Below are 25,975 nucleotides of genomic sequence, written 5' to 3'. Positions count from 1 at the left end.
TTTAAAATTGTTGCTTTTTAAGTAGGTAGTTTAAACTCAGAGGAGAAAAAAGAGCATAAATTATGACATGTATAGTGTGATAAGATTGTTTGTATTGATGTACTGTATTTAGCTTTCAGATTTATTCCCTACTAAATATAGTGGAAGAGTTTCATTTTAAAAAATAGGAAAAGCAGTAATGAGGTGGAATAATATGCCATATGCCACAAGTACCTCACAAAATGTAATACACATAGCTGACAAAAGCAAATTCTTTGTTCTTTTTCTCTGTATAGGTACATAAAAGTTTAAGAACTGATGGTGATTATGAATGGAAAGCTGCTGTCTAGCCTTGAAATCCCTCAATGAACAGATGTTTAATCTGAGTAGTTTAACGTTTTCCCTTCAGTGGAGCAGTTACGATGTTCTTGCAGTGCTCTGATCTGCCCATACCCAAGCCCTCACTGCATTTTAACTAAACAAGCAAGATCTTAATTTTAAGAAGGAAACTGTTTCTCCTCATCTGAAACTCAAGCGTCTAATGATTTAGTTTCAGGCTCTGAAAAGCTGTTATTGCAGTCCATGCTCCTTAGACTACACAAATACATTTTCTTTCTGAATTTGGTGATCTTGATTTCCACCGCTACCTCTTACCCTTGTTTCTCCTTCCTCAGCTATCTGCTCTGCAAGCCAAGGTGCATTATCTAAAGTTCCTCAGTGATCTGCGATTATATGGAGGGCGTGTTTTCAAGGCAACACTAGTGGTAACATTTCTCTTCAAATAGTCTCTCTCTTGATTTTTTTTTATCCAAATGCCCTTTTGAAAAGATGGACTATGTAATTTTCTTTAGAAGTGTAGGTTCTATTAATACACTTTAAAAATCACTGTTAATTGAACCAAATCACTTTTTTTCTTTTCATCTTTAAAATAACATTCCTGTTACAATGTAAATTTTACTGGGGATTTGGAGATAGGTATCACCTTTTTGGCAAATAGTGTTTTCCAATTAACTGTAAAATACTAGAATTATTTGTCTGGAAAACTCTTAATGACAGAGATTTACTTTTAATGGAAGCAGAGTCCATCCATCCATCTGCCCATCCAACTATACATCAAAAAACTAGAGTATAGTCAATATTCAGCAGCAGATTCCTTTACTTTTAATTATGAATCAAGTATGATCTTGTATATCATATCTTCTTAGAAAAAACGTAATAATCTTTAATGGAGAAATGTCGTGCAAATGTAGCTCCATGAAAATGAGAGAAGGTAGTAATGATTTCTGCCATTATGTGGCACCTATCACGTTTTTTACTTTTGCTTTTTCTCTTTTTGTGCTAAAGCAGGGAGAAAAGCATTCAGAAGTGACTCTGTTAGTAGGGCCACGGTATGGAATCAGTCATGTGATAAACACCAAAACAAACCTGGTGGCTCTCCTGGCAGACTTCAGCCATGTGAACAGAATTGAGATGTTTACAGAAGATGAAAGCAATGTTAGAGTTGAGCTGCACGTCTTAGATGTAAAAGTAAGTTTGTTGTTGACTTACATTGATATAACATCTTTCAATAATGTTTTTGTCGTTATTTATTTGATCGAGCTCTACTGTTCTGAACATTTTTGTGCCAATAATACTCTGAGGGTGCATTTTTAGCTCTTTTTTGATCTAAGTGCGTGTAGCATACAGCTAGGTCATTTGGGGGGCCTACAGGGTACCAGACAGGAGCTTGCAGCACTTGTGTTCTGTTCTGATTTTTCTCTTGGCTGACCCCAGGCAACTCGCTTTGTTGGCCTCTTCCTTGATTTCCATGGTGAGACAAGGTATCACAAAATTGGTCTTCTGTTGAGGATCCTTGAGCCCCTAGGAGCTCCTTTAGTGTAACAGACAATATTATAACCATTAGAGAATCACCAGCTGCATCAGACCAGTGTCCCCTGCAATCCAGTGTTTTATCTGCAAAGTTCATTGCAAGTAACCATATGGCAGTTACCAATGAGATACACTGTAGAAAGGCAAGGGTTTTTTCTTAGCCCTTACAATTCCAGTTCAGTGCTTTGTCCTACATAATATATTCACAGCTGCTCTTCATCTACCCGTAGTCGTTTAATTTCTCTTAAATCCCACTTAACTCTCTGCATCTGTGGCATCTAATGCCAAAATGAGTGGAGTTTTGCGTATTACTGTCCCGGTTCTTCTTGGTGTGGTTTCTATTTGGTTTTGAAGACTTCATAGACTTTCTAGAGCATTAACCAGGATAATCAGAGATTGAAGGAAGAGTTCTCATTATACTTGAAACCTAAGTATTCTACTAAAATAGAGCCTAACAGTTCTTGTTTACCCAACTATACACAAAAAACAACCACAAGGAATATTTTACTAAGTTTTTGCTTTGAATGCTTTAGGTTTATTGACCTGGAACTATTTCCCTGTATTTAAGTTAATGAAAAAATCATTGCTGTAAATTAATCTAGATGCTTTTTGATAGCAGCTTAAGAGAAATGTACACATTGGTGAACACAGCCTCCCTTTCACCTTACTTAGCAATGATAACATCTGAGGATCTCAGGCTACTTTACCTGCATTACTGTATTAAACTCACAGCCCTCTTGTGAAAAAGCTGTTAGCACCTTTTTACAGATGAAGAAAGGTATATAGAAATTAAATCTTTCCCATCTGCTTGTATGTAAAATGCAGCACTCTATGCCATAGTATTCTATATTACCATGGTATTATGTTGTTTTATAACACTGTTACTGTCTTATTGCAAACCATGCATATCACTGTCTCCTTGGATTTTGACACATGATATCTTAAACCCAGAGAGACTGGCCTAACATTAAAATTACAAATCTAGGAGACTCTGGATGGAATTTGACAAAAAAAAATGCCTCTCTGTGGGACACAGGTAGGGGTTGTCACTGTGTCCTATGGAGGAGATGCAGGCAGACACAGGTAGGTATTCTCATCTGATGTTTTCATCCCTTGGCTTACTCTAAGGTAGCAAGTTTGTATATCCAGACTCTGAATATGCCAATATATGTCATATATGCCAATATTTTCTTAATGAATAAATGAATCAACAGTCTAGACCTTTATTTTATTTCTGGTTCTTTTTAATGTCTTCTCAAGTATGTATTACTTGGCAGAAGCAGGCAATAAAAGTCTAGCTGTCACAGGACTGTTTAGCAGATTAACAAGTAGTTCACAGCACTGTTTTCAGCAATCTGAGATTTCTGTGGAGGTCATCCATTTCTGTCAATCACTGCAGAAAATTTGAGATGAACATAGCATTTGTAATGTTAGGTTTTAATAGTCACTCAAAAGAACAGGGATGAATTAGCCCATTGTAGGTTTAACAATTTATAGTTAAATTTTATAGCTACAGTTCAGTGCTTTGAAAGGAGCATGTATCGACTAGAAGCTTGAACTGTGGCACAAAATACTTTAAAGAAAAAAAAAGCATATTTTTTTCCATATTGCTGGAAAGTGTACATACAACATTCAGGGCATCTGGAGTATTTTGGCCTAAGATGCTGCAGCACAGACATTTAAAAAAAATTATCAGACCTATTGCGGGTTTGGTAGTAAACTACGATCATCAGTTCTGTTTTGGCCCCAGCCTCTATCAGAATCAGTTGTCTTTTAACTAGTCAGGCACTGAGTAAGTTGGAGAGCCATCCCTGTTGCATGTAATGGTCCTCCTGGAATAAATGATGCAGGTTCACGCATCTGTCTTATAACATTAGGCTCTGCATGCTAAATTATGATAAATTGTCACAAATGTCCACAAGCTGTGAGTCCCTACAAGCTGTGAGTGATAAGATGAGTTGTCTGCAGTGTAATTTCTATCAATGTATCATGGTAAGGGCTTCATTTTTATTTCCTCTCTAGGAGTTGTAGAGGCTAGACACCTTGAAATAAATTTAAGAAGAGCAGCTTTTGGTGTTAAAAGCTACAGATACATGAACTAAAGTTTTAGGCAAATAAATTTATATGTTGTGGCAGAAGAAAAAGGAGTTAAAGAAAGTATGTTTCACATTAATGTCTCAGGTTTGATGCTTGCTAGCCTGGCAGCCATAGTTTTTCAAAGCTCTGAGGTCCCTCATTTTTCTTAGGTCTGACTTCTTTTTCTAAGTGCTTTGAGTTTGTTTTCTTTGCTGATCTCCCTTCTGAGTATCCTTCTCCGTTCTCTTTGTCTCTGTTTTTCTGCCTATTTTTTTTTCACCTGTCTTTTCAGTAATGCCAGGCCACAAACACAGAAATCTTTTAAGCTGTCATTGTAATAGTCATTGTCACTGCCATGTAATGATACCTTTAACCTCACTACTGTATTTTCTGAACCTGAACTCCCCTTGACTGTTTGCTTCCTGCACCTTGCTTCTTTACATGTGCCTGAGGCACCTGACTTTCTGGGAAGCTGCAGATTCTCATACTACTACCAGACTCTAATGCCTAATGTACCAGGTTCTTAGCCCTTGGCAGTTTCGGAGTAACAGTAAACAGTGCTTTGGTGAGAATAATAAATCTATGCAAGAAAAAGATGGAGCAAGAGTCTTAAAATGGTTATCTTCATTCAGAAAGAGAGCAAAATCAGCAGGTAAAACATCCAGCTGGACTTCTACCTTACTGTAACTCCAGTGTTTTATAAATGTTTGATACATTTTGATATTGGTAGTCAGGAAAATAAGTTCTGGTGTGTATTTTTCAATGTGGTGTTTATGATGTAATTCCTTTTGCTTCCATGTAGTAGTATGGTCAGCAGGTAAACAGATTGAGGAGGGACAGCCTTAACCAAGACTTGGTTGTATTCTTCTTAGCCTATTACTCTACTGATGGAGTCATCAGATGCAATGAATCTTGCTTGCCTAACAGCTGGATACTACAGACTACTGGTTGACTCAAGGCGCTCAATATTTAACATGGCCAACAAGAAAAATACAGGGAGCCGAGAAACAGGTATTCGTTGCACAGTATGTTAACAACACTCCAACGTTTAAAGCAGAAGCAGCTTGAGCCAGTGCACCTCCAGATTCAAGGCTGTGCCAAGTGAGATCTGATTGCTAGCTCAGACCTAGCGCCACAGTATATCGGTTCAGCTTTATAATGTTCTAATATTCAGCCTATTTTAGCATCTTAATGGTAAAATAAACAACCTGATGATTTTATTTCATACTATAATGAAACAAATGCATATTCCCCATGAGTGTTATTATTTTATATGCATTAATCTTTTATAAGAATACAGATGGTGTTGGAGAAACTGATTGGGGATTTGGTTTTGTCTTACTGTTCCTGGAAAAGGATTTGTACCTAGCTGAGGTTTAGTTTTGTGCTAAAGTACAAAAGTACCAGTCAAACTTTAGGTTGTTAAATCAACAGGTATTTAACTTAGAGCAGGGGTGAGTTTGAAAGTGCTTTGCTGAAGTGTTTGATGGCTCAGCTGTCCTATTCAGAGTGTTTATTACTGAGCATTAACAACTGTTTAAAAATTACATGACTTTGCTCTTTGATTTCACAATGCCAATTCTATTTCACCATGTTATAGGACCTGAAAATAGAGGGAAGCATAACCTTCTTGCTTCTGAGTGGAATTGTATACCAAAAACTACCACTTTCCTGGCTGAAGGAGATCAGGAGACTCAAATGTCCTTTGCTGATCCAAAACAGAAGACTGTAGATGTTTCTGAAAGTCTGTTATGTCAAAAAGAACACAGACATCTGTACATAGAAAATACTTATAATTCAGGTGGATTTGATCAGCATCTGGCCAAGCAAAGTGACCCAACTGAAGCAGAAGAAAGCCGAAATTTTAATCAGCCTTCACTACTGTCACTCTCAGGTTTGGAATCTAGTAAGAAAGCACAGGATTCCCCCAGGGGAGCAAAAGTTTCCTTTATATTTGGAGATCACAACTTGGATGGTATCAACCCCCAGACTCTTGGCTATGAAAGGCTTTTAGATGAAAGTCCAGAAGTACTAGAAAAACAAAGAGCCATTTATATTAGTAATGCCAATGACATTAAAGGCCTGGAGTTGTCACCAGATGCTGAAAGCATTCAGTTTGCTACAAATTCTGTTTATGCAACTATAAATGACGGTAAAATATTTGGAGCTGCAGAAGGGATAGAAGAGCCTTTGCTGCATGATATTTGTTATGCAGAAAACACAGATGATGCTGAAGATGAAGATGAAGTAAGCTGTGAAGAAGACATTGTAGTAGGAGAAATTAACAGGCCTGCTCTTCTCAGCCTTTCTGGTTCTAGTGATGACATTATTGATTTGACTTCACTTCCACCTCCAGAAGGTGATGATAATGAAGATGATTTCCTATTGCATACTCTAAACATGGCCATTGCTGCGCCTCCACCTGGCTTCAGGGACAGTTCCGATGAGGAAGACTCTCAGAATCAAGCAACGCAGCCTAGAGACAACAAGGAACAAGCCAGTAATCTAGGCAACGATGACATTCCAGTGTCACTTATCGATGCTGTTCCTACTAATACAGAGGGGAAGTGTGAGAAGGGGCTAGATGATGCTGTAGTCTCTACACTTCAAGCACTAGAAGCTTTGGCTGCTTCAGAGGAACAGCAGACGAATGACAATTCAGGTTCTTTCACCATAGTTACATTTATTCATTGAAAATCATTCCATCTCATCCATTTAGCCTTGGAAATACTCCATTTCATGAGGGTTGGTGTTTTGGGGTTTTTTTTCCTTTTTTTTTTTTTCCCCCCCCATCATTTTGCGTACATCATATATCATATTCCATATTATTTAATGGAACTACCATTATGTTATTAAACTACCTGTCCCGGGAACCGTGCAATAAGGTCAGAGTATTTTTGCAAAGAATATTTTTGTCTCTAACACAACCCCTTTGCTTGTCACTTATCCAGGTGTTTCAGCTGCTGTCATTTAATTGACTTTTTATTTTTTGTGGCTTGCAGGTGTAGCTATCCTGCGAGCATATAGCCCTGAGTCATCTTCAGATTCTGGCAATGAAACAAATTCCTCTGAAATGACTGAAAGCTCTGAATTAGCCGCGGCACAGAAACAGTCAGAAAACACTGCACGTATGTTTTTGACCACAAGTGAAGGGTACCAACCCCTTGTGGAAGAGCAGACTGAATTTCCCATCACTAAGAATCAGGCTGGAGGGCCAGGCATGAAGCCCTCACAGCCTTTGGCTGGCCGTCAGGCTGCAGAGCTACAGTCAAAAGTTGTGCCTTCAAAGCAGATTCTTCATTCAGATAACATGGAAATGGAGCCAGAGACCATGGAAACAAAATCTGTCACTGATTATTTTAGCAAATTGCACATGGGATCCTTGGTATATTCTTGCACTAGTAAAAGGAAAAATAAGATGACAGACAGCGAAGTAAAAGCACCCTCTGATGGCAGTGCTACTGTGAAAAAGCAACAGGGAACTAAAAAAGCAGAGACTGATGAAGATCTAAAAGCTAAATTTGGAACTCTTTCAGCAAGAGACAGTCAACGCCTAAGCACTTTTAACGTGGAGAGAACTGCCTTTCGCCAAAGATGGTATGCTGCTGATGATGGGGCAGCAGATAAGCCAAGCCCAGAAACAGTGAATGGGAAGAATTTTCCAAGAGTTCCTGTCCTTGGTAAAACAGAAGCTGACTGTAAGGATGAAGTGGATCCTGAGGTAGATCAGGATGATACCTCGGGGCTTAGCCAAGGTGAAAACTTTCTGTCAGATATGACTCCCGTGTCTTCAGCCAAAGACCTAAACGACACAGAAGATACCGATTTATCTGCAGATGACCATCCTTCAAAGCTTCCAGAAGCTGAGCAGAGTGTGGCTAGACTTTGTGAATATCACTTGGCTAAGCGCATGTCATCTCTGCAAAGTGAAGGCCATTTCTCGCTGCAAAGCTCTCAGTGCTCTTCAGTGGATGCAGGATGCAGCACAGGCAGTAGCACATGTGCTACCCCTGTTGAATCTCCTCTTTGTACCTCTGATGTTAAGCACATTATCTCTGACCCATCAATGAAAGGCATTGCCTATATTCCAGCAGATGAAAGAGCTGCCATTCTTCCAAACCATGGAACAACATACAAAGACCTGCACCAGCAGCCTGAAGCCGTGTGTCACAGAATGACGGTGCCTGTCGTGCATTCAGGAATTAATGCTGAACCACTGTTCGGCACTCTGAGAGAAGGATGTCATCGGATCCCCAAGATAAAAGAAACTACAGGTACAGGAGTAATAAAGTGTTTCTTATGGTGGTTTTTAAAGCTGCATGTTAACATTGAGGAATAGGTGAGACATTCACATTATCTTTACCTGAAACTACATCATCAAGCTGTTGATGCAGTGGGATTACACCTTCAGTGTAGCTATTCATTTTACTTGCACACATTGAGATATTCTTATGAGCTGCTTACAAAAATCAATTTTTTTAAAAAAAATTGTCATTACGTTTACAAATATTTGGGGGACACTGACGGAGAGGCCTCTCTTCCACTCTTTGGAAGACTCCAAAATCCATAGTCACTTTAGTTCCAGGATCTTTGTTAGATTATACAATGAATTCACAAGATATATTAATGTAGGAGAAAAAAAAACCTGTGATTCATTTATTATGTATCTTACATGCTATTTCAGCAGATTGTCAAAAACATGCCAGTATGAATAAAAAGCTCTAAATGTAAGGATGAGAAAATGTCACTGCCTTATTAAGCATGTATTTACTTCATCATCTGACAGTAGGTGTTTCCTTAAAAAGTAATTTACATATAGAACCATTACTGCCTTTTTAAGTTCCAATTTCAAGAGATTTTATGAAATTACTGTTATAAAAAAGTGCACAGTTTTTTCAGAGATAGCACTGGAAATTCTTTCACTTGGGTTTTAAATGTTTCCCTCTTCCTGGATTGCAACCCATATGTAGCAGTGGTGAGTGAATGCATGAAAATCAAGAAGTGGAACAGACTAGGAGCTAGAATGAGAAATGTTATTCCTCTGCCAAAAAAAAAACACATAACCAAACCAAAATTACCATGAATGCACTTTCCATACCCTCTCAGGTGTAGTTAAAGAAGGTATTGGAATTAATTCACCTAATTAGTTAATAGAAAACATGCAATCTATATACTGGGGAAGATTTAGGCTGTTTTATAGATGATTTTCTATTCCTTTTTTTGAGTAAGTCTGCTGTAGTGGAATGAGCAATTAACTATTCATAGGTTATAATTTGTTGATAGATTTTAAGAGGCATCTTAGTGAAATACAAAAGACACAAGGAACTAGCAGTGATTTTTTTGTGAAATATTTTGAGGAATGGTGACTACTGGGAAAGACTAGGAATCCCTTTGTCCTGACTGTTAAAGATATTTAAAAGTTCAGTCTCTGAATATTATCAGGGTGATGCTTAATTATTCTGTCTGCTCTTCTACTACCCCTAGTGTAGCTTTCACAGAGCCTGAAAAGGGAAGACAAGGAGGCATGCCTACAGCTTTTCCTAGACAGCCTCTAGCTGACTCCATCATGCTATCATCCATGCTATCAGAATCAAAGGTGCCAAGTCAAAATCAAGACTCTTGTGACATTCCCAAAGTAAATCAGGCTTGTGGGGCAACAGTTAGTTTACGGCCATATGACATGATAGGAGGAAGCCTCAGGATGCCGCACAACAGGAAAGTGCTGAGACGCAGCAGCAGCATCGTTGGAGGATCTGCGGATGTTGAGATGCTGTTTGAAAAGAAGGCAGCCACAGCCAGCTTGAAATGCTTGGACATCACCCGCAGGGATGAACCCAAATCAGAGGGAAGAGTGGAAGTTCCCCTGGGCAAAAAGCTGTCAAAAAGTTATTCCCAGAGTTGTGTGTACGTCAGCACTGACAGGAAGGATAGTAAGAGGTGTTCAGGCACAGGCAGCAGCCAGAAGGACTCCAAGCAGTGTCGAACATTGCCCTTGCGGAAGCTGGACACTAGCACCTGGAGGTGTCGTGGCCCCTTTAGCTATTGTTTCCTAAGCAGAGGAAACAATGACAATGATGATGAAGATGACCAAGACAGCCATCAGCTCTCATGTCTTGTCGAACCACAGATGCCGTGTGAGCTCGCAGAACCAGTTGGTCAGTCATTTTCCAGTGAAAATGAACAGAAAGGCTTGGAGTCCCTGAAAGCTGCTGAGCCCCCACAAGATGAGGCAGTCAACATGCATGAGAAGGGCAGTGCTGACATCCAAGGTGGCCAAATTGATGTGAATCTCAATGATGTGGCCTTCGATGCACGAATCACACGAATAAATGTGATGAAAGAGAAGACATATGCAATGCCTGATGGATTTATTGCAGCACAAAAGGATGCCAATGAGCTACTCTCACTGGTCCGAGCAAGTATGGGCAAGAGAGAAGATTTACATCCAGAAACATATGACCTTAAACTTTCTAAGTACAAACAACTGTTATCTATGGAATCGAGACAGTTGGGAAGTGCCTGCAGGAAAATGGCCATGGCTGATAAAAGCCCTGAGGAAATGCTTTTAGCTATGACTTCCAGCTTTCAAGTACTCTGTTGCTTAACAGAAGCCTGCATGCGTTTAGTTAAAGTCATGAACTCTGAAACACAGCAGCAGGAAATTATAGCTAAGATAGATGAGGTTGTAATAAACTACATTTGTCTTCTGAAGGCTGCAGAAGCAGTGTCAGGCAAGACCTCCAGTGATTCTAGCATTAAACTCTTGGCTCGACATTCAACTACCATGGCCACTATTGTAAGCACACTAACACGTTCTCTTAAAATGCTTTTAAACAAATAAAATACAGAAGTCACTTCATAATCTACCTTTGCAAAGCCATACATAAAAAACTTTTATTTACTGTATGTGTATGAACTAATGTAACAAACTCAGCTTTCTCTGTATATTTTGTTATTTTATATAAAATAGTATGAATGAGATCAAAAAAAAGTTCAAATACTGAACACTGACAAAAGTAATGACCAGATCTGTCCTTCCGTTTATACAAAAAAAAAAAAAAAAAAAAAAAAAAAAAGCCAAAAGAACTCTCTCCCCAAGACCAGAAAAACAAACAGAAAAAATCCCACATAAGAATAAATTGATGTTTGGCTATTTTTCATATAGTCAAATTTATGGTTGTATAAGGTGAAGTTTTAAAGCCTGTTATGTCAATGAAGTTGTTTTCTGTTACATCCAAGTTTTCACTTGGAGAATGCTCCATGTTTAGAAATAATAAATTAAATCATAATGTATATAACACAATATTTAATGTTTTAAAATTATAATTTTTAAGCATTGAAAATAGCAAAAAGACATTTAAAATTCAAGAGACTATTATAGCTTACTAGAGAATATATATATAATAAATGACTCTTTTGTTCATATGGCCTGAATTACATGATTCTTCTTTTCTAGGAAATTCTGTATTTAAAAAAAAAAAAAGTATTGAAAACACCAACTTCAGAGGGTATCTGGTGTATTTAGTGTTGGCATTTTAGATAGTGAAGGTAGCTGTGGAAGGCTGAGGACACAGAAACCAGAGTAATGGCGGTGTTCTCTCTGAAATGAAAGGCTGATGCCATACTGGTCAGACCGAAATGTGTAGAGCAGGTCTACACACTCCTTTCCCTGGTAAACTAGAGAGAGGACTGTCAGGAAATTCCAATGCTGTTTACTATTTCATCATATATCTATGGTGCATCTGAACAACACAAACTGCATCTATTTTGTTAAATATTTTATACTTCATATTTTATGATTCTGAATGTTTAACTGTACATAAGTTAGAAATAAAATGAAGTTTTCAGAATACAATAAATATCTCTGAAATATTTCCAGCTAGAGACAGTTCTTCTCTGAATGATGACAAAGGCAATTTGAATAATCTCTCCCATCTGAACCTTTCTGGAAATCATGTAGTCTTGTGCTTAAGAGACAGCCAAAGCAAAAGCTCTGTTTCACCTGGCAAATAGGCTTTCACAAGAGCATCTGTTAAACCTTTCAGTCACCCAGGAGCAGCAGCCCTTGTGGAAAGTGCAGAATACCATTCTCCAAACTGATGTAGGTAATTTTCATCTGTTTATCATAATGTCACATGCAAAGAGTATCACCACTCTGTTTTGATAACCTACCCCTTCACGTGAAGCACGTGTGAAGCTTTCTGTGCAGACCTAGAAAGACTAAACCAACAAAATGGACTTTTTGCCAAGGAAACATTTTCTTGCATAGTGATGCACTTCACTTTGAAACCAAGATGTGTTTTTTCCTCTAGTTGCAGAGAAACATCTTCAAAAACACAGTATCAGAAGCTTAATCTGTTGACCATAGGAGAAAACCCTGGTTTCTGAGACCAATTAACTTAGCACATGGCCTCACTCTTGAGGGCAGCTCAGAGGTAGGCTGCAGGCTGAATTATGTTGGTGGTGGGTGACAACAGCCTGTCCCATGTGGTGCTCACACTCAGTGCTCTCATTCTGGCAGCCCCGAGAGTGGGACTGTGTGCGCTGTTCTTTTACTACAACTACCAGCAAAATTCTCTCTGTGGTTTTTCAGTATTTCATACTAGGGAAAAAACAAGCTGAATTGTATTGGTACATCTTCCTGGACTGCTTTGTGACTTTATGTAAAAATGTCATCGGTGATTTGGAAATACCAAGTTTCAAAAATAGGTTTAGGATTGTCACAACTAAGCATTGACATAGATCATAGGGATGTGGCACTTTCAGAGTTGCTAGTCCAGTCCTTTTCATTCCACTCCATTTCATAAATTGATCTAATTGTATTTCAAAGGTAAGTAGATTTTTGTTGTCCTTAGTGTTTAAGAACTTTTCTGTTTGTAAACCTGCTCATTTAGCTCCCTAAACTTAGCTATGGCAATATTTTCAGGTTTAACTAGTGGGGTTTTTTCCTCTCCTTTTTAATGCTGTTTCATAGAGTCATAGAATAATTTGGGTTGTATGGACCTGTGGAGTTCATCTAGTCCAACCCCTGCACAGAGCAGCTCTAATCAGATCAGGTTGCTAAGGGTGTTTCAAGATGTATTGGACACCCTGCAAGGATGGAGGTCCCACAACCTCTTGGGCCACCTGCTCCTACAATTGACAATCTTTATGGTTAAAAAAATAAAATTCTTTATGTCTAATCAGAATTTTACATGTCCCAACAATATCCATTGGCTTTCATCGTATCACTGTGCATCCTTTAGAAGAGTGAGGCTCTTTTCTCTGGTATCCTTCCCTCAGGTAGCTGTCGGCTGGAATAAAGTCTCCCCTAAACCTTCTCTCCTCCAGGCTGAGTAAAACCAGTTCCTTCAGCCTTTCCTCATATATTGTGTGCTCCAGCCCCTGACCAGCATGGTGACTCCCTACTAGACTCCATGGTGTGACTTCATAAACCACCACCATGTTCCTGTCTCCATTTTGATAAATAGGATCATGTAGCCAAGCTCTCCGAGTTGTCTCTTATAAGGCAGTTTCTCTTTGCCCTAGGATTTTAAATATCCCCATCCACTACCATGTGAATGTCTTATTCGTAATCTTTCCACACGGAATTATATGCAGGACTTTGTACAATGGCACAGCTGCTGGAAATAATTTGTCTGCCGTCTGCTAGAATCACATATATTCACAGGCATATTAGGTTGGTGTGTCATGATCATCCTTTGTCAGTATTTTCATCTTCCTTCTAGGCTCCAGGGAGATATTGTTGCAACCTTTCAATATTTAAAAGGGGCTTATAAGAAGGCTGGGGACACATATTTTAGTAGGTGTTGTTGTGATAGGATAAAGAGTAATGGTTTTAAACTAAAAGAAGGTAGATTTAGATAAGAAATAAGGAAAGAATTTTTTAAGATGAGGGTAGCGAAACACTGGAACAGGTCACCCAAGAGGTGGTAGATGCCCCATCCCTGGAAGCATTCAAGGTTAGGTTGCATGGGGCTCTGAGCAGCCTGGTCTAGTTGAAGATGTCCCTGCTCATTGCAGGGGGTTGGAATAGATGACTGTCATGGGTTAACTCCAGTCAGCAACTAAGTACCATGCATCCGCTCACTCACCCCCATGCCCCCTCACTGTAGGACGGGGAGGAAAATTGGAAAAAAGGTAAAACCTGTGGGTTTTACTGACATAAGAACAGTTTAATAATTAAACTAAAATTAATAATAACAACAACAACAACTAAAATAATTGTAATGAAAAGGGAGACAACAAAAAGGAAGAGAAATAAAACCCAAGAAGGACAAGTGATGCACAATACAACTGGTCACCAGCCACTGACTGATGCCCAGCCAGTCCCCCGAGCAGCCATCAGTGGCTCCTGGCCAACTTCCCCTGGTTTATAAACTGAGCATGACGTTCGATGGTATGGAATGTCCCTTTGTTGGGGTCAGCTGTCCTGGCTCTGCTCCCTCCCAGCTTCTTGAGCACCTGCTCACTGGCAGAGCACAGGAAACAGAAAAGTCCTTGACTTAGTACAAACACTACTTGGCAACAACCAAACCATTAGTGTGTTATCAACATTATTTTCATACTAAACCCAAAACCACGGTACTGTACCAGCCACCAGGAAGAAAATTAACTCTATCCCAGCCAAAACAGAACAAGGACCTTTAAAATTCCCTTCCAACCCAAGCTATTTTACGATTCTATGATTCTGCTTGTCCTGTCCAGCTAAGGAGATCCCTGGATGGTAATAGAAATAACTGCTAGTAATTCTGAAGCACATGACCTTGCACTTCAGTTGCTACTGAATTAGAACATTTCTGTTAATCTTCAGCATTAAGGTGTCCTTGTCTTCCTATATGGCATCCTAATTGACTCCTACATTAATTGTACGTCTCAACTTCATGTCATCAGGAAATGTCATCGGAATGTACCTACTTCTTGCACTAAGTCAGTAAAGAACACTAAATAAGATATTGTCATCTGGAATATATTATACCTCTATAAATTTATATATATATATATATATATATATATACACACTGTATGTTTAGTGATGTTTTTAACTTGAAAAAATGATAAGCATCTTCATGTTTAAGTCCCTGAGTTCAGGGTATTTTCTAAAATAACATTTGGCAAATTTTGCCATTCTGAAATTAAGAAACAAAGCTGCATACCAACATTTCTCTTCCTTCTATTTAATTGAAATTCCATCAGTTTGTGATCGCTGGAAGATCCAGAATGTTCCATGATGTCCTCACTGCTCATCAGAGATGTGAACTACTCACTGTAGCACATTATTTGAAGCTGAGAATCGGGCTCCTGAGCAACTTTGTCAGATAATTTATATCTGAGACCCTATGACTGCACTGAAATCCAGTTAAAGTTGGTCATATTTTACCAGGGATTAATTTGGCTTAATCGTATATAACTGTATTGCTGTAGCAGCAGATGTTAAAAGCCAGAGCCTCTTTGGACTAAGCACTAAACAGGTACAAAGTGAAAACTTGGTGCATGTCACAAGTAGCTTATTGCTGAGCATGTGGCACTAACATTAACCAGTCTTTATAACTTGCCACTCAAAGTTCAGGAGCAGCTGTTCTGCCCAAAAAGAAAATGATCACAAGCTTCCACTGCCCTACCTGTGGAACAGCCCTTCTGTGTTTTCAGATCTCAATTTGGTCAAAGCAATAGAGAGCATGATGCACTCACCATTTAAAAGATAAAATAAAGGGGTAATTGTATTTTCCTGTTCGTGTTTTCAAGGTGAAATTTTCTGTCAGTGCTGATGGAATTTGGGAGATGCTGATGGGTGAAAATTCATGACAATAACAACACTTTGGAGACTTTAAAACAATGGGTTCTGGGAAGAGGAAATTTAGGCTCACAAGATCTGGGAGCAAATCTCTGATTTCATGGCGGGGGAGGGAAGGCAAAGTAACCTAGCAGCCTGTTGTACTTCAGTAACATGTAAACTTTCAGTGTTGATTTTGAAATGCACTTCTATTCCAAAAAGAGACTGTGCTATTAATGGCACATTTTCATGCAATAGGCCATATTTAGTTGCATTTTAAAGTTCATTTTGTGATTCTGAAAAAATACTTATTTATTCTGCGCCTGCAGAGTTAAGGATGTAACCTGTTACATCTCCTGCTCCACTAAGAAAATCTTCTAAATTCTTTTTTTTAAGGGTTTGTCTCATTGTACTGGGTTTATGTGTACCTTATTGCTCAAGTTTGGGGGATGTTTGGTTTTTATGGTACCTGCACTTGCAACCATATTCTCTTATTCTCAGCATGTTATATTTGACAGATGTTACCTAGAGCTATTTCAGTTTTTCACATCAGCCAACCAAGTTATTTATTGTTCGTATAGTCTTCATCAGTGTCTTCTTTCAGGATGACCTTTTAGCCTTGTCTGATCACTGTTATTTGAATTCTATCTTGTCACCTGTATAAGAGATGCCTTTATCTCCTCAGAAGAAGGCGTGCTTCTCTGTGATCCCTTTGCCATATTTTTAAAAGGAGAATGGGAGGGTGTCAGAAGCTTAGATAGCAGCCTGAGAAGCCACAAAAGCTTCTTCTCATCTGTGAGGTCAAAACTGCAAAATGCTAATATTGCCACCGTCCTTGGCACTGGGGGAGGCTTTCATTCTGACACAACTAGAAATGGTTGCCCTAAGACTTATGCTCAATATGGCACTTTCCCCTAACCTTTCCATCATGATAAGATGAAGGCAGAACCTCTCAATCTAAGTGACTAAGGGATTGCTGCATAGACGTAGTCCCTAAGTCAGCATTGCTATTCCTTGAAGTATGAGAGCTTTCTCTTGTGGTGGCAACATCAAGGCAATTTCCATTGGGGGAATAACGCTTTAACTGTCTCCACCTTTCCAAGAAGTAGCATTAGGTGTGTTCCCTCTGGGTTTGAATTTCTGTTTGGGCAACAGGATCAAACAGGGACTGGCCAAAGGATTGGAAGCTTCACATCAGTATCATGGAGTTCCACCTCATCTGAACTGCATGCAAGGCTTTCCATCATATCTAAAGGTGTTGACTCAAGAGAGGACATTACCACTTAACTATCCTTTTTTTAACTTGTTAACCTGAAGAGGGTGTGCATAGATTTTCTTTCTTTCTTCTGGAATTTGATTAGCCCTTGGCAGAGGGTCACAGCTAACTAGATTCATTTATTAGTAGTTCATCTACCAGGCCCTCCCCAACTTTCTCAAAAAGTCTTGTCTGAGCTCTGCTGGTGGATCCAGCAGGAGTAGAATATATATCAGTTGATACAGATCAGGTTCTGTCCTACAATACTAATTTAACTCTTTCTTGAACACTTGTTCATGTGTCTTCAACACCTTCATGAGAGTAGTTCCACAATCGGGCTGCCTCTTGGGCAATTCCCTGATAGTGTGGCAAAGCATATATTCTCCAGGCCCTGTGTTTCCGTTTCAGGCAAGGTAAGGCAGGGTGAAGGATGCCCACTGCAATGGTGGGGCAGAATTTTAATATCAAGGCCTCCTCCCTTTTTCAAAGAGACTTCTGCTGCTACTCCTGTACCTGTTATTGCAGAATGTGGGCTGTTTTGTTCATCCTGGTGTTCAAATGCTTTTCTCCATGCTGCACATGCAGGATGGGTCACTCTTTCAAGACTCCTATTTCTCTCTTGTCAGAGACAGCTTTATAAGTAATGGAATGGAATGCATATTATTAACTAGGTTAGGCTTTTGGATTGATGTTTGTTGGTCTTCCCTTCCCATCAGTTCAGACTGTTCTGTTACCTGCTCAAACTGAAGCAGTCTAGCTCTTTGTTAAAAGTTCCTTATCCTTATCCTATCCTAATCACAAGTTACAGGTGATTTAACATCCATCTCAGCCTTGAGCTTTAAGATTATTGAGATCTTTCCCTCCACCAGGCAAGTGAGTTACAGGAATTTGAATCTGGTGTTCCACATTCTCTTAGATTCTCCTGCAAGAAAGGTGGTTGCTTTGTTGTCATCTTCTCAGTTAGAAAAATGAGAGAAACTCATATCCCTGTGGTTCCTTCTTTGACCTTGTTCTTCAAAGACAGACCATCTCTTAAGATGCAGCTGTCACGTTTGCTGAAGCTGGTGTCTTAACATCAGTTTGGTTTATTTGTTTTCCTTTGTGTTCCTTTATGCTTCTAAGAAACATGCCTTATTTTGTATCTTTAATAGCAGAAGAACTCCCTTTATATTTGTAGTCCAGGCTTTCTCTGAACATACAGACTGTGTGTATCTCTGACAGGTCCGGTGGTTATCTAGATGGATGGTTGGTGTTTCAGTATTTGCTATAAAACTTAGGAATTTATACTTCCAACTGAGTATACAGCTCCAGTGAGACTGTTGAGTTACTGAACTGCTGTGTATCTACCATTCTTTTCCCAGGCACTGTGCCATCTCTGATGAGCTGCCTCAAGAGCTGCCACAGCACTTGGTAGAGTCAATCTAGAAGTGCTGTTTGCATAAGGGACATCAAGAACCTCTGCTAGATAATTTATGGCAGGTAATTACAAAGTTGCACAGTGTGAACAAACATATGGATATTAATTTGAAAGTAAAAAAAAAGAAAGAAGACACCCTGAGATCTATTAGCAGGCTTCCTTCAATGCCTCTGTGGCTGAGAAAGAACTAAAATGATTTATGGCATGCTATGTTTTTTATGCCGTTGTGCCAAAGGTGATGACAACAGTGTGAATACATCCTCCATGGTACTGCAAAAGGAAAATCTCTGCAGTCTGGAGTGATAAGGTGTAGGTGTACCCTCAGAACTGATTTATTTATAGACCATGCCTCCTTAAGACAACTAATTACTGGTAAGTTATGTTTCTTTCTTGAAGGCCAATACCAATTCTCTATTCTACCTGTGAATTCTGTTAAAGGATAATGGGATAGCCATCTGTGTCAACAAAGATGGAGTTATGCTTATAATAATAAACAGTATTGTTGTTTCTTACTATAAGCAAAGGGCAAAAAGAAGATAGTTGCCCCTAATACAGAATCTGCAGAGAACTGGTAACAGTTAATATAAAAACATTTTTATATTATTATTTGACATAGGAGACACTGAGATGCTACACAATAGTTTTTACAGTGTTTTTCAAATTGTTCTTCAGGGAGAAAAAATGTCTTCTAAATCCTTTTTGGCCATGTATTGCAAGTTTCCTCCATATTGCTTATGCCTTTAAAATGACAGCATGAGGCAACAGAAAATGTCATCAGTGGCTTTATCCTTGAAAACATTCTTTTTCATGTGCTAAACTGTAAGTTTGTATGTAGGATAAGTTTGAAGGTAGTGTATTTAGATGTTAATGGTGACAACCTGAAGGTTTCAGCCAGTGCTCCAGGCTTTAGTTTCAGAAGTATTGAGTTCCTTAATATAAATCAGGAAGTCTTCCAGTGTCCATGGAAGGACGTGATCGTAGCACTACCTCATGGGAATCCCATTTTCCAGATGGCCTGTTTTATGCTGAAAGAGATGCCAAAGGATCCTGTTTTACTTTGATTTTTCCATTGCCTGTGAAATGGCCACAGAGGCAGCTGAGGATCTAGTCTGTCCCCGAGTCAGCAATGCAGAAGAGGTCATGGATGCCTGAAGAATTTCCTGGTCTGTAGTTTTGCTGAGACTGATCATCCTCTCATCCTCTGTGCAATTTCTGATTGCAATTTCTCTTGAATATTCATGGACTGCCCAAATTGCTGACAACCATCATAAAAAACAGCCCCAACATCAAACTTTTCCTAGTACATAAACCCATGCTTATTTACCAAGATTATCTTCAACTGCTTTCTACAGGAAGAGCAGGAAACTATTTGTGCTTCCTCTCTTAGTTCTCAAAGTCAGCATGTTTCAGTGGAAAGCAGTAAAGCTTCCCAGCCCCACTGAATATTTATTTTAGAGCATCTGCTACAGGTCAGTTCTACAAGCAAATAAAACATAGGCACAAATGTAGTACAGCTAATTTTACAGATGACCTTCTCCTTAGTAATGCTGAATGATCACTGCCTGAAGCAGCCAGACGTACCTTTTAACTTAGTCCAGTTTCAACAAATATAATGTCTCTGAAACAGTTACCTACACAGAACACTACCTGGATTAGACACTTAAATACAAGCGGTTTATCAGATTCAATTTTGTCTTTTTATAACTCTGATTTCAAAATTTTTTTCATGTATTGCAGATAATCATACTTAATTCTTCTTGGTTTACACTTCTTTTTTTTTTTTTTTTTTTTTTTTTTCACCAGACCTTGTTATTTCCTATTTTATTCTTCCTTCCCTTGATTGTTAACTTTTTTAGACCTGAAAACCATGTCTTAAGGAAGAGATGTATTGAGTATGTCTCTCATCAATGGTGCTTCACGGGGTTTTGCTTTAAAAAGTAGATCCTGCCTTCTAAAAAGGAAAATGTTTACTGCCGCATCTTCTCTTTAAATTGCTGAAACAGAATACTAAAAGAAAACCTTATTTAAATATATGGAAGAACTACAAGAGCAAGGCAGCAGTGTGTTCCTTGAGGAGTCAGGAAGGAGAAGTATTCACCAGAACAAATGAGGGTATGTCTTTCAGCTGCTTCATTTCTACACTGATTTGACTTCAGGTGAAACACAATGTCTGGAAAAAAAAAACCAAACAAAAAAACAACCATTGCCTTGGGGATGCTTCTGTGGAGATTCCTGCCAGCATGGAGAAAGTTGCATCTGGTGGAAAGGTTCAGGGATCTCCACCAAAACTCAGAGAAAGTCGTGAGGAGCCTTGGACAAGTGAAGTGTCTCTGTGGAGCCTGTGCGGCCCACGTGGCTCTGCTTGTGGCATGAAGGTAAGATTGCAAATTAAATCCTTTTTCAAGTTTTATAAAGTCATTTCCAATGCTGCTGTTCTTCTGACTTAATTCCTCCTGCCAGTCTTACTGATTTTAAAAAAAGAATAGTTTTGAATTTTTTTTCTCTCCTGTCTTGCTATATGAAAGACACACATAAATGAGTAAATTAATTACTGGATGATAAAAAGAAAACCGATTCAACACGAAAACTTCTCTTGCATGTAAAACAATACATTAGTACAGTCAGTGTAGGTTTGAGGGCTCCTCTAGCAATTGTAGTATTATGAGTAAAAATTGTTAAAAGAAATTTGTGTAACTGAGTTACCCAGTGACAACTTATTTAAACACCATCTGAAGATACTGTAGTCTCTATTTTATTTTTTTATTTGCTATTTTTTAATCTTTATTTCTCCTTCCCTTCTTATTCTGAAATTCAGGAAAATGCAGTTTTCTTTGCAAAGCTTGTTGAAAAGGAATCTCGTTTAAAATTACATTATTCTTCCTGAATGTCCTTATCTGTACTTTGCAGGTTAAACATGAATACATTGGGAGTCTTTTTATACAATAATTTGCACTGTTTTACCCCTTATGTCCATAGGACCTTTGGATTGAAAGGTGCCTTCTGACAGAGTCTAATTGTGTTTTCTTGGTGCAGATAGGCAACTTCATGGTCTTTTTTTTGTAGAAGGCTGTTCCAGAACATTACTGATGTAAGGTTTAGGGACCTGTTTTAAATTTCTAACCAAAGCCAAGGACAAAAGGCTAGTACTAGTACTACATCTTTTATTTAAATAGTTCTCTTCTGTCACTGATGCTTGTACATCAAATTTCAGGTGAGATCTGACCCATCTTTATATAGTGGTATTATTACTTCTATCTATGGAAAATTTCTTGTCTGGCACATCATAGGATCCCATTTGCCTTTCATGCCTGAAGTGCACTGGTGGCTTAGAGTCATTCTACAAATTACTACTATGCTCAGTTCTTTCTTCTCAATTAAAACTGATGAACTCCTAAATTACGGTGGAACATTTTTTCTGTCCCCAGGGTAGAATTCATCTTGTTTGACTTTAATTATCTAAATGCTGGATATCAGGTATAAATCACCCAAAACTCTCTACAGTCAATGCAGGAAGAAAAAGAAGCATCTCTACAGGCACATTCAAAGGTGTCTGGGATAAATCACCTCCTGGATGTGCGTTTTTCTCTCCCTGTTGACAATATAGAGAGTCTAGACAACCAGCTCAGTCTCAGTGATTAATTTAGGAACATGAAGATGGCTGTCCTCCCCCAATTTTTCTTCACACCGTGCTGTTTGAAATTTTAATTCAGATCAATTAGTATTTGTCAAGATCATCTACTCTTCAGTTTTGCTGGTGACATCTGATCATCACCAAATTGATGATGCCTCCCATCTTGGAGTCAATGAAGTGCCTTTTTTTAAAGAATTAATCACGTTGTTTCTCCAGAAGAAATGCATTCAAAGCAAGTGATGTGCACCTTTTTCCAGTATCTGTTTGTGGATGTTATTTAGCCAGTTAGACCACCTATCCCAGCTTTTCCAACTTTTTCCTTGTCTAATTGTTTGCCTTATTCATACTCACATTTCCTAACATTTTGCTTATAAAGTTTTAGTACACTGTGAGAATTTATAGGAAAGTTTTGCCAGAGTTGCTGTGATTGGAGAAATTTGTGTGGTCACTTTTAATATTTTTTCATGCAGAGTAATTCTAAACTTAGTTTCTTTTGTTTGATTTTTCTGCTGATTCAATTCCACCAGAATATGGATTCCACCAAAGGTGCTTTAGAATGAAGCTACAGGTCAATTTAGTATCAAACAGTAAGGAACTGTTCCAGAACTAGTAATATTAAAGGTTTTCTTTGGGTTGCTAGAGCTGAATAGAGCTTGCTTAAATGCATTCAAAGTTCTTGAAATAAAATTTCTTTTACTGGATAATTAGTGGACTATGGTTAGTGAAAAAGAAAAATTTAGAATTTAAACAGCTGGAGATGTTTCTGTTGGAGGTGTTCAAATGTGAACTATCCATGCTGGTCTCCCTTCAAACTGGAGAGAAGCAGGCACTACTAGATACTACTCACATCACTTCATCACTTGAAAGCAGCGGTCAAAAACAGGTAAGTGGATTCACATTTTGGAAATGCCCATTTATCTTTCATAAATTGTTAAGAGAGTCTGAGATAACCAGCTGAAATGTTCATGCTTGCCTTGTAGATGTATAAAGTTGTATGCTCTTAATGCCAGCAAATGAAAGAACTCAGCTGGGAAATTATAAGGGTATTGACACTTATTGATTCTGAAGGTCTATGAAGCTTTCTACATATTTTTTTTTTTAACATCTATCATTATTTTCCTAGTGTTTTCGCTTCGTAATTTTATGTCCTGGTATGCCATTAGCCCTTCTGAAAAGCATAATTGAGCAATGGATGAATAACTTTGATAACTTCACAACTTGGTGTTGATTTTATTTTGTCACTGTCATGCCTATACTCATTCAAGTTGCAATGTATCAGCCTTCTCAGTCTCTCTGTGTGAGCCCCAGCACCGTCTGCCAGAGCTCCTTGTACACATACAACACACTTGCCTCCCTAAGCATTGCATATCATCAGTGCTGGAAAAAAATGAGTTTTCATAGCCTGAAGATGAGTGTTTAGGTTTTAGCACCAAACTTAAATAGGAGTGATTAACAGCACTTCATATTTAGTCACAGTTTTACAATAGAACTTTCTGAATCCTCATTAGAATTTGTATAGAAATGACTTAAATTGTATTTTGCAGAATTTAGAATAGGAAGGATTTCTAACTATATCTTTTCTCATATTTCTAAATCCCTGATCAAGTAAATTACAGATCAGTATTATTAAATAAAAGAGTAATAAATAGTAGAAAAAAGGCAGATGGAAAATGTAAAACATTATTTCAGGAATAATGTCATAGTTTTATAGAAGTCAAAAGACTATTTCCCTTTTCTTAGGCAAATGCCATGTTTTTGCTTGGAACATATGTTGATAATTTGGCAGAGGTTCACAAAACCTTTGTGTATTCCTTACATTCTGATTCAAAGGCTGAAGTTTTGTACAAATGAATCTCACGGTCTCAGATGGGCCATTTATGGGATTGTAACAGCTGTTTGTTTACATTTATTATTCAGGAGCACATCAGTTTCCACAAAACTACTCATGTTGCATATTCACAGCTTCCGCTAAATATCTTTTTCCATTCAAAATGGCCAAGTATGGTAACTACCTGAAGGTTAAACTTCTTTAAAAGCTGTTTGTTGACAGAGCAAAGTACATTTTGGTGGTTTTAAAACATTCTGCCAGTAATTCAGAAAAGTACCACATCAAAAGCAGTCCAGACACATTCACTCTTTACTTTTAACTTGCATCATCAGTGATGTCAGTGGGACTCTAGTAAAACAGTTGTTAATTAACTTATGTCCCTTCTTTTGGTGCTGCAGAATAAAAGCACAAAATGTTGTAGGAGTGACCTGAAGAGCAAACATTAGTTTGTTTGTTTCATTATTAATAATTTATCTAGAATTGTTAAAGATATTTTAATGTTATCAAATTCTCCCAAGCTGTGGCAACATTTCTAGGGCTAGACCCCATCAATCTTGCTCCATCCAGGTCATTATGGTACAAGTTACTGTAAGGCTTGTTCCTGCAAACACTTAACCTAGCATAAATTCAGTTTTGGCTGGCAGCTGAGAATGACAGTGTCCTTTTGATTTATATCTTTGCAAACAGAAAAGAGAGAGGCTGCAAACCTAGAATGCAATTAATTTTAATTTATTTAGAGGGGGTTTTATGAGCTGTTGCAAAGACAGTCAGAGCATAGTGGCGATTCTTATATGATCAGCAAATAAAATAGACACACAACAACAACAACAAAAAAAAACCCCAACAACAACAACAAAAAACCACAACCAAACCCCTAAATCCTCTTATAGTTCTTTTCAAATTTGAAAGAAGCCTGTATGGAATACATACTGAATAATAGAATTTCTTTGTGTGTAAATAATTGTTCCTTTAATTTAAAACAATGGCCACCACTTGTCTGTTTAGATTTCCCCATTTGCTCATTTAATTTAGTGAAATGTGAAGTGTTGGCACTGAGATTTGTTTTACATCAGGAAAAAAGACTTTTTGAACTTCTTGTGTTCCTCAAGGGGAAAACTAGAGAATGCCATGAGCCATCCTAGAAACAGCAACATGTCAAACTTCTTTGATGGAGAAAAGCATAAAATCCCATTCTGTACAGCCGTGTCTGGTTACTATCTTCATGTATCTTTTCTTTCCACATGTCCTGATTGAGTAAGACTGCTGTGGAAATCATGCATATGGGAAAGGGAAATATAAATTTTGCAGGGGCAGTCGAGTTTACTTTTGAAGCGTTGACCTTCCCTGACTTTTTTAGTTAATTTTTGTAAGCAACTTTTCTAGAGTTAAAAACCCCAACAAATCTCTTTATGTTCTGTAGTGGTACTCACACTGCTCCTCCTGGATAGCTGTCCTGCAACCTCACTCCTTCCACAGCTAGAAACTTCATTTTAATTTCCAGATTAAAATAATACTTAACTTTGTTGCAACTGGGGCCTTTTAAACAGTTCTCTTCCAACCTCTGACAGCATCTTTCCACTTCAAATAGTCAGGTTCCCTCTGGTTTTCTTTAGCTGAATTCAACAAGCTCTTTCTACCATTTTGATATAGGCGATTCTTCAGAATCTACTTAATCAGGCCACCATTGATAGTCATCTATCTCTGCTGACGGTACCTCATATGTGCATAATGTGATCTCATTTACATTTTTCATTATCAGCTTATCAGTAGCTCCTAATCATTCTGGCATTGATTAGTGCCAACAGTTAAGGCTTTTAACATTATCTGTTGACACTGCACATTTATCCCACTTCTATTACTTCTAGTCCTTAAAGACATCTGCTTTTTTCCTAAATTTTATCCTGATCTTCCTCTCTAAAACAAACAAAAAACAAAAACCACAAAAACAAAAAACACCCAAACAAACACCACAAAAAATGCAGGAAGAACAACAAAACAACTGTGCTATAAAAAGTTGTGGAATCTATATTAAAGTACCTCATAAGTGAGTTCAAAGTGTAAAGAAATGAAGAGTGAAAATTTCACTTAATGGAAGAGTTACAATTGAAATCCATGTTTCTCAGCATGGCTGTATCACTGAATGGACA

General features: G+C 38.2%; 1 protein-coding gene across 3 annotated transcripts in view; it reads left to right on the top strand.

Annotated features, from left to right (window-relative positions):
* FRMPD4 (FERM and PDZ domain containing 4) overlaps nt 1–11,783 on the top strand; it is a 300,651-nt gene extending 288,868 nt beyond the window's left edge. Inside the window, exons 12-17 of one of the 3 annotated variants that reach the window (XM_040582750.1) lie at nt 654–743; nt 1,324–1,506; nt 4,797–4,935; nt 5,525–6,586; nt 6,927–8,198; nt 9,414–11,783. In XM_040582750.1, the coding sequence (XP_040438684.1) occupies nt 654–743; nt 1,324–1,506; nt 4,797–4,935; nt 5,525–6,586; nt 6,927–8,198; nt 9,414–10,765 (4,098 nt within the window). In that variant the 3' untranslated portion in view covers nt 10,766–11,783. Of the gene's footprint in view, nt 1–653; nt 744–1,323; nt 1,507–4,796; nt 4,936–5,524; nt 6,587–6,926; nt 8,199–8,335; nt 8,348–9,408 lie in introns of those variants that run through there. The other 2 variants (XM_040582751.1, XM_040582752.1) reach the window with 2 other exon arrangements.
* The last annotated feature ends 14,192 nt before the right edge of the window (nt 11,784–25,975 follow it).

This window comes from Falco naumanni, chromosome 2, assembly GCF_017639655.2.
Source record: "Falco naumanni isolate bFalNau1 chromosome 2, bFalNau1.pat, whole genome shotgun sequence".
NCBI lineage: Eukaryota > Metazoa > Chordata > Aves > Falconiformes > Falconidae > Falco > Falco naumanni.
Note: the sequence above shows the minus strand (reverse complement) of the source record. Positions and strands in the feature narration are given on the sequence as shown.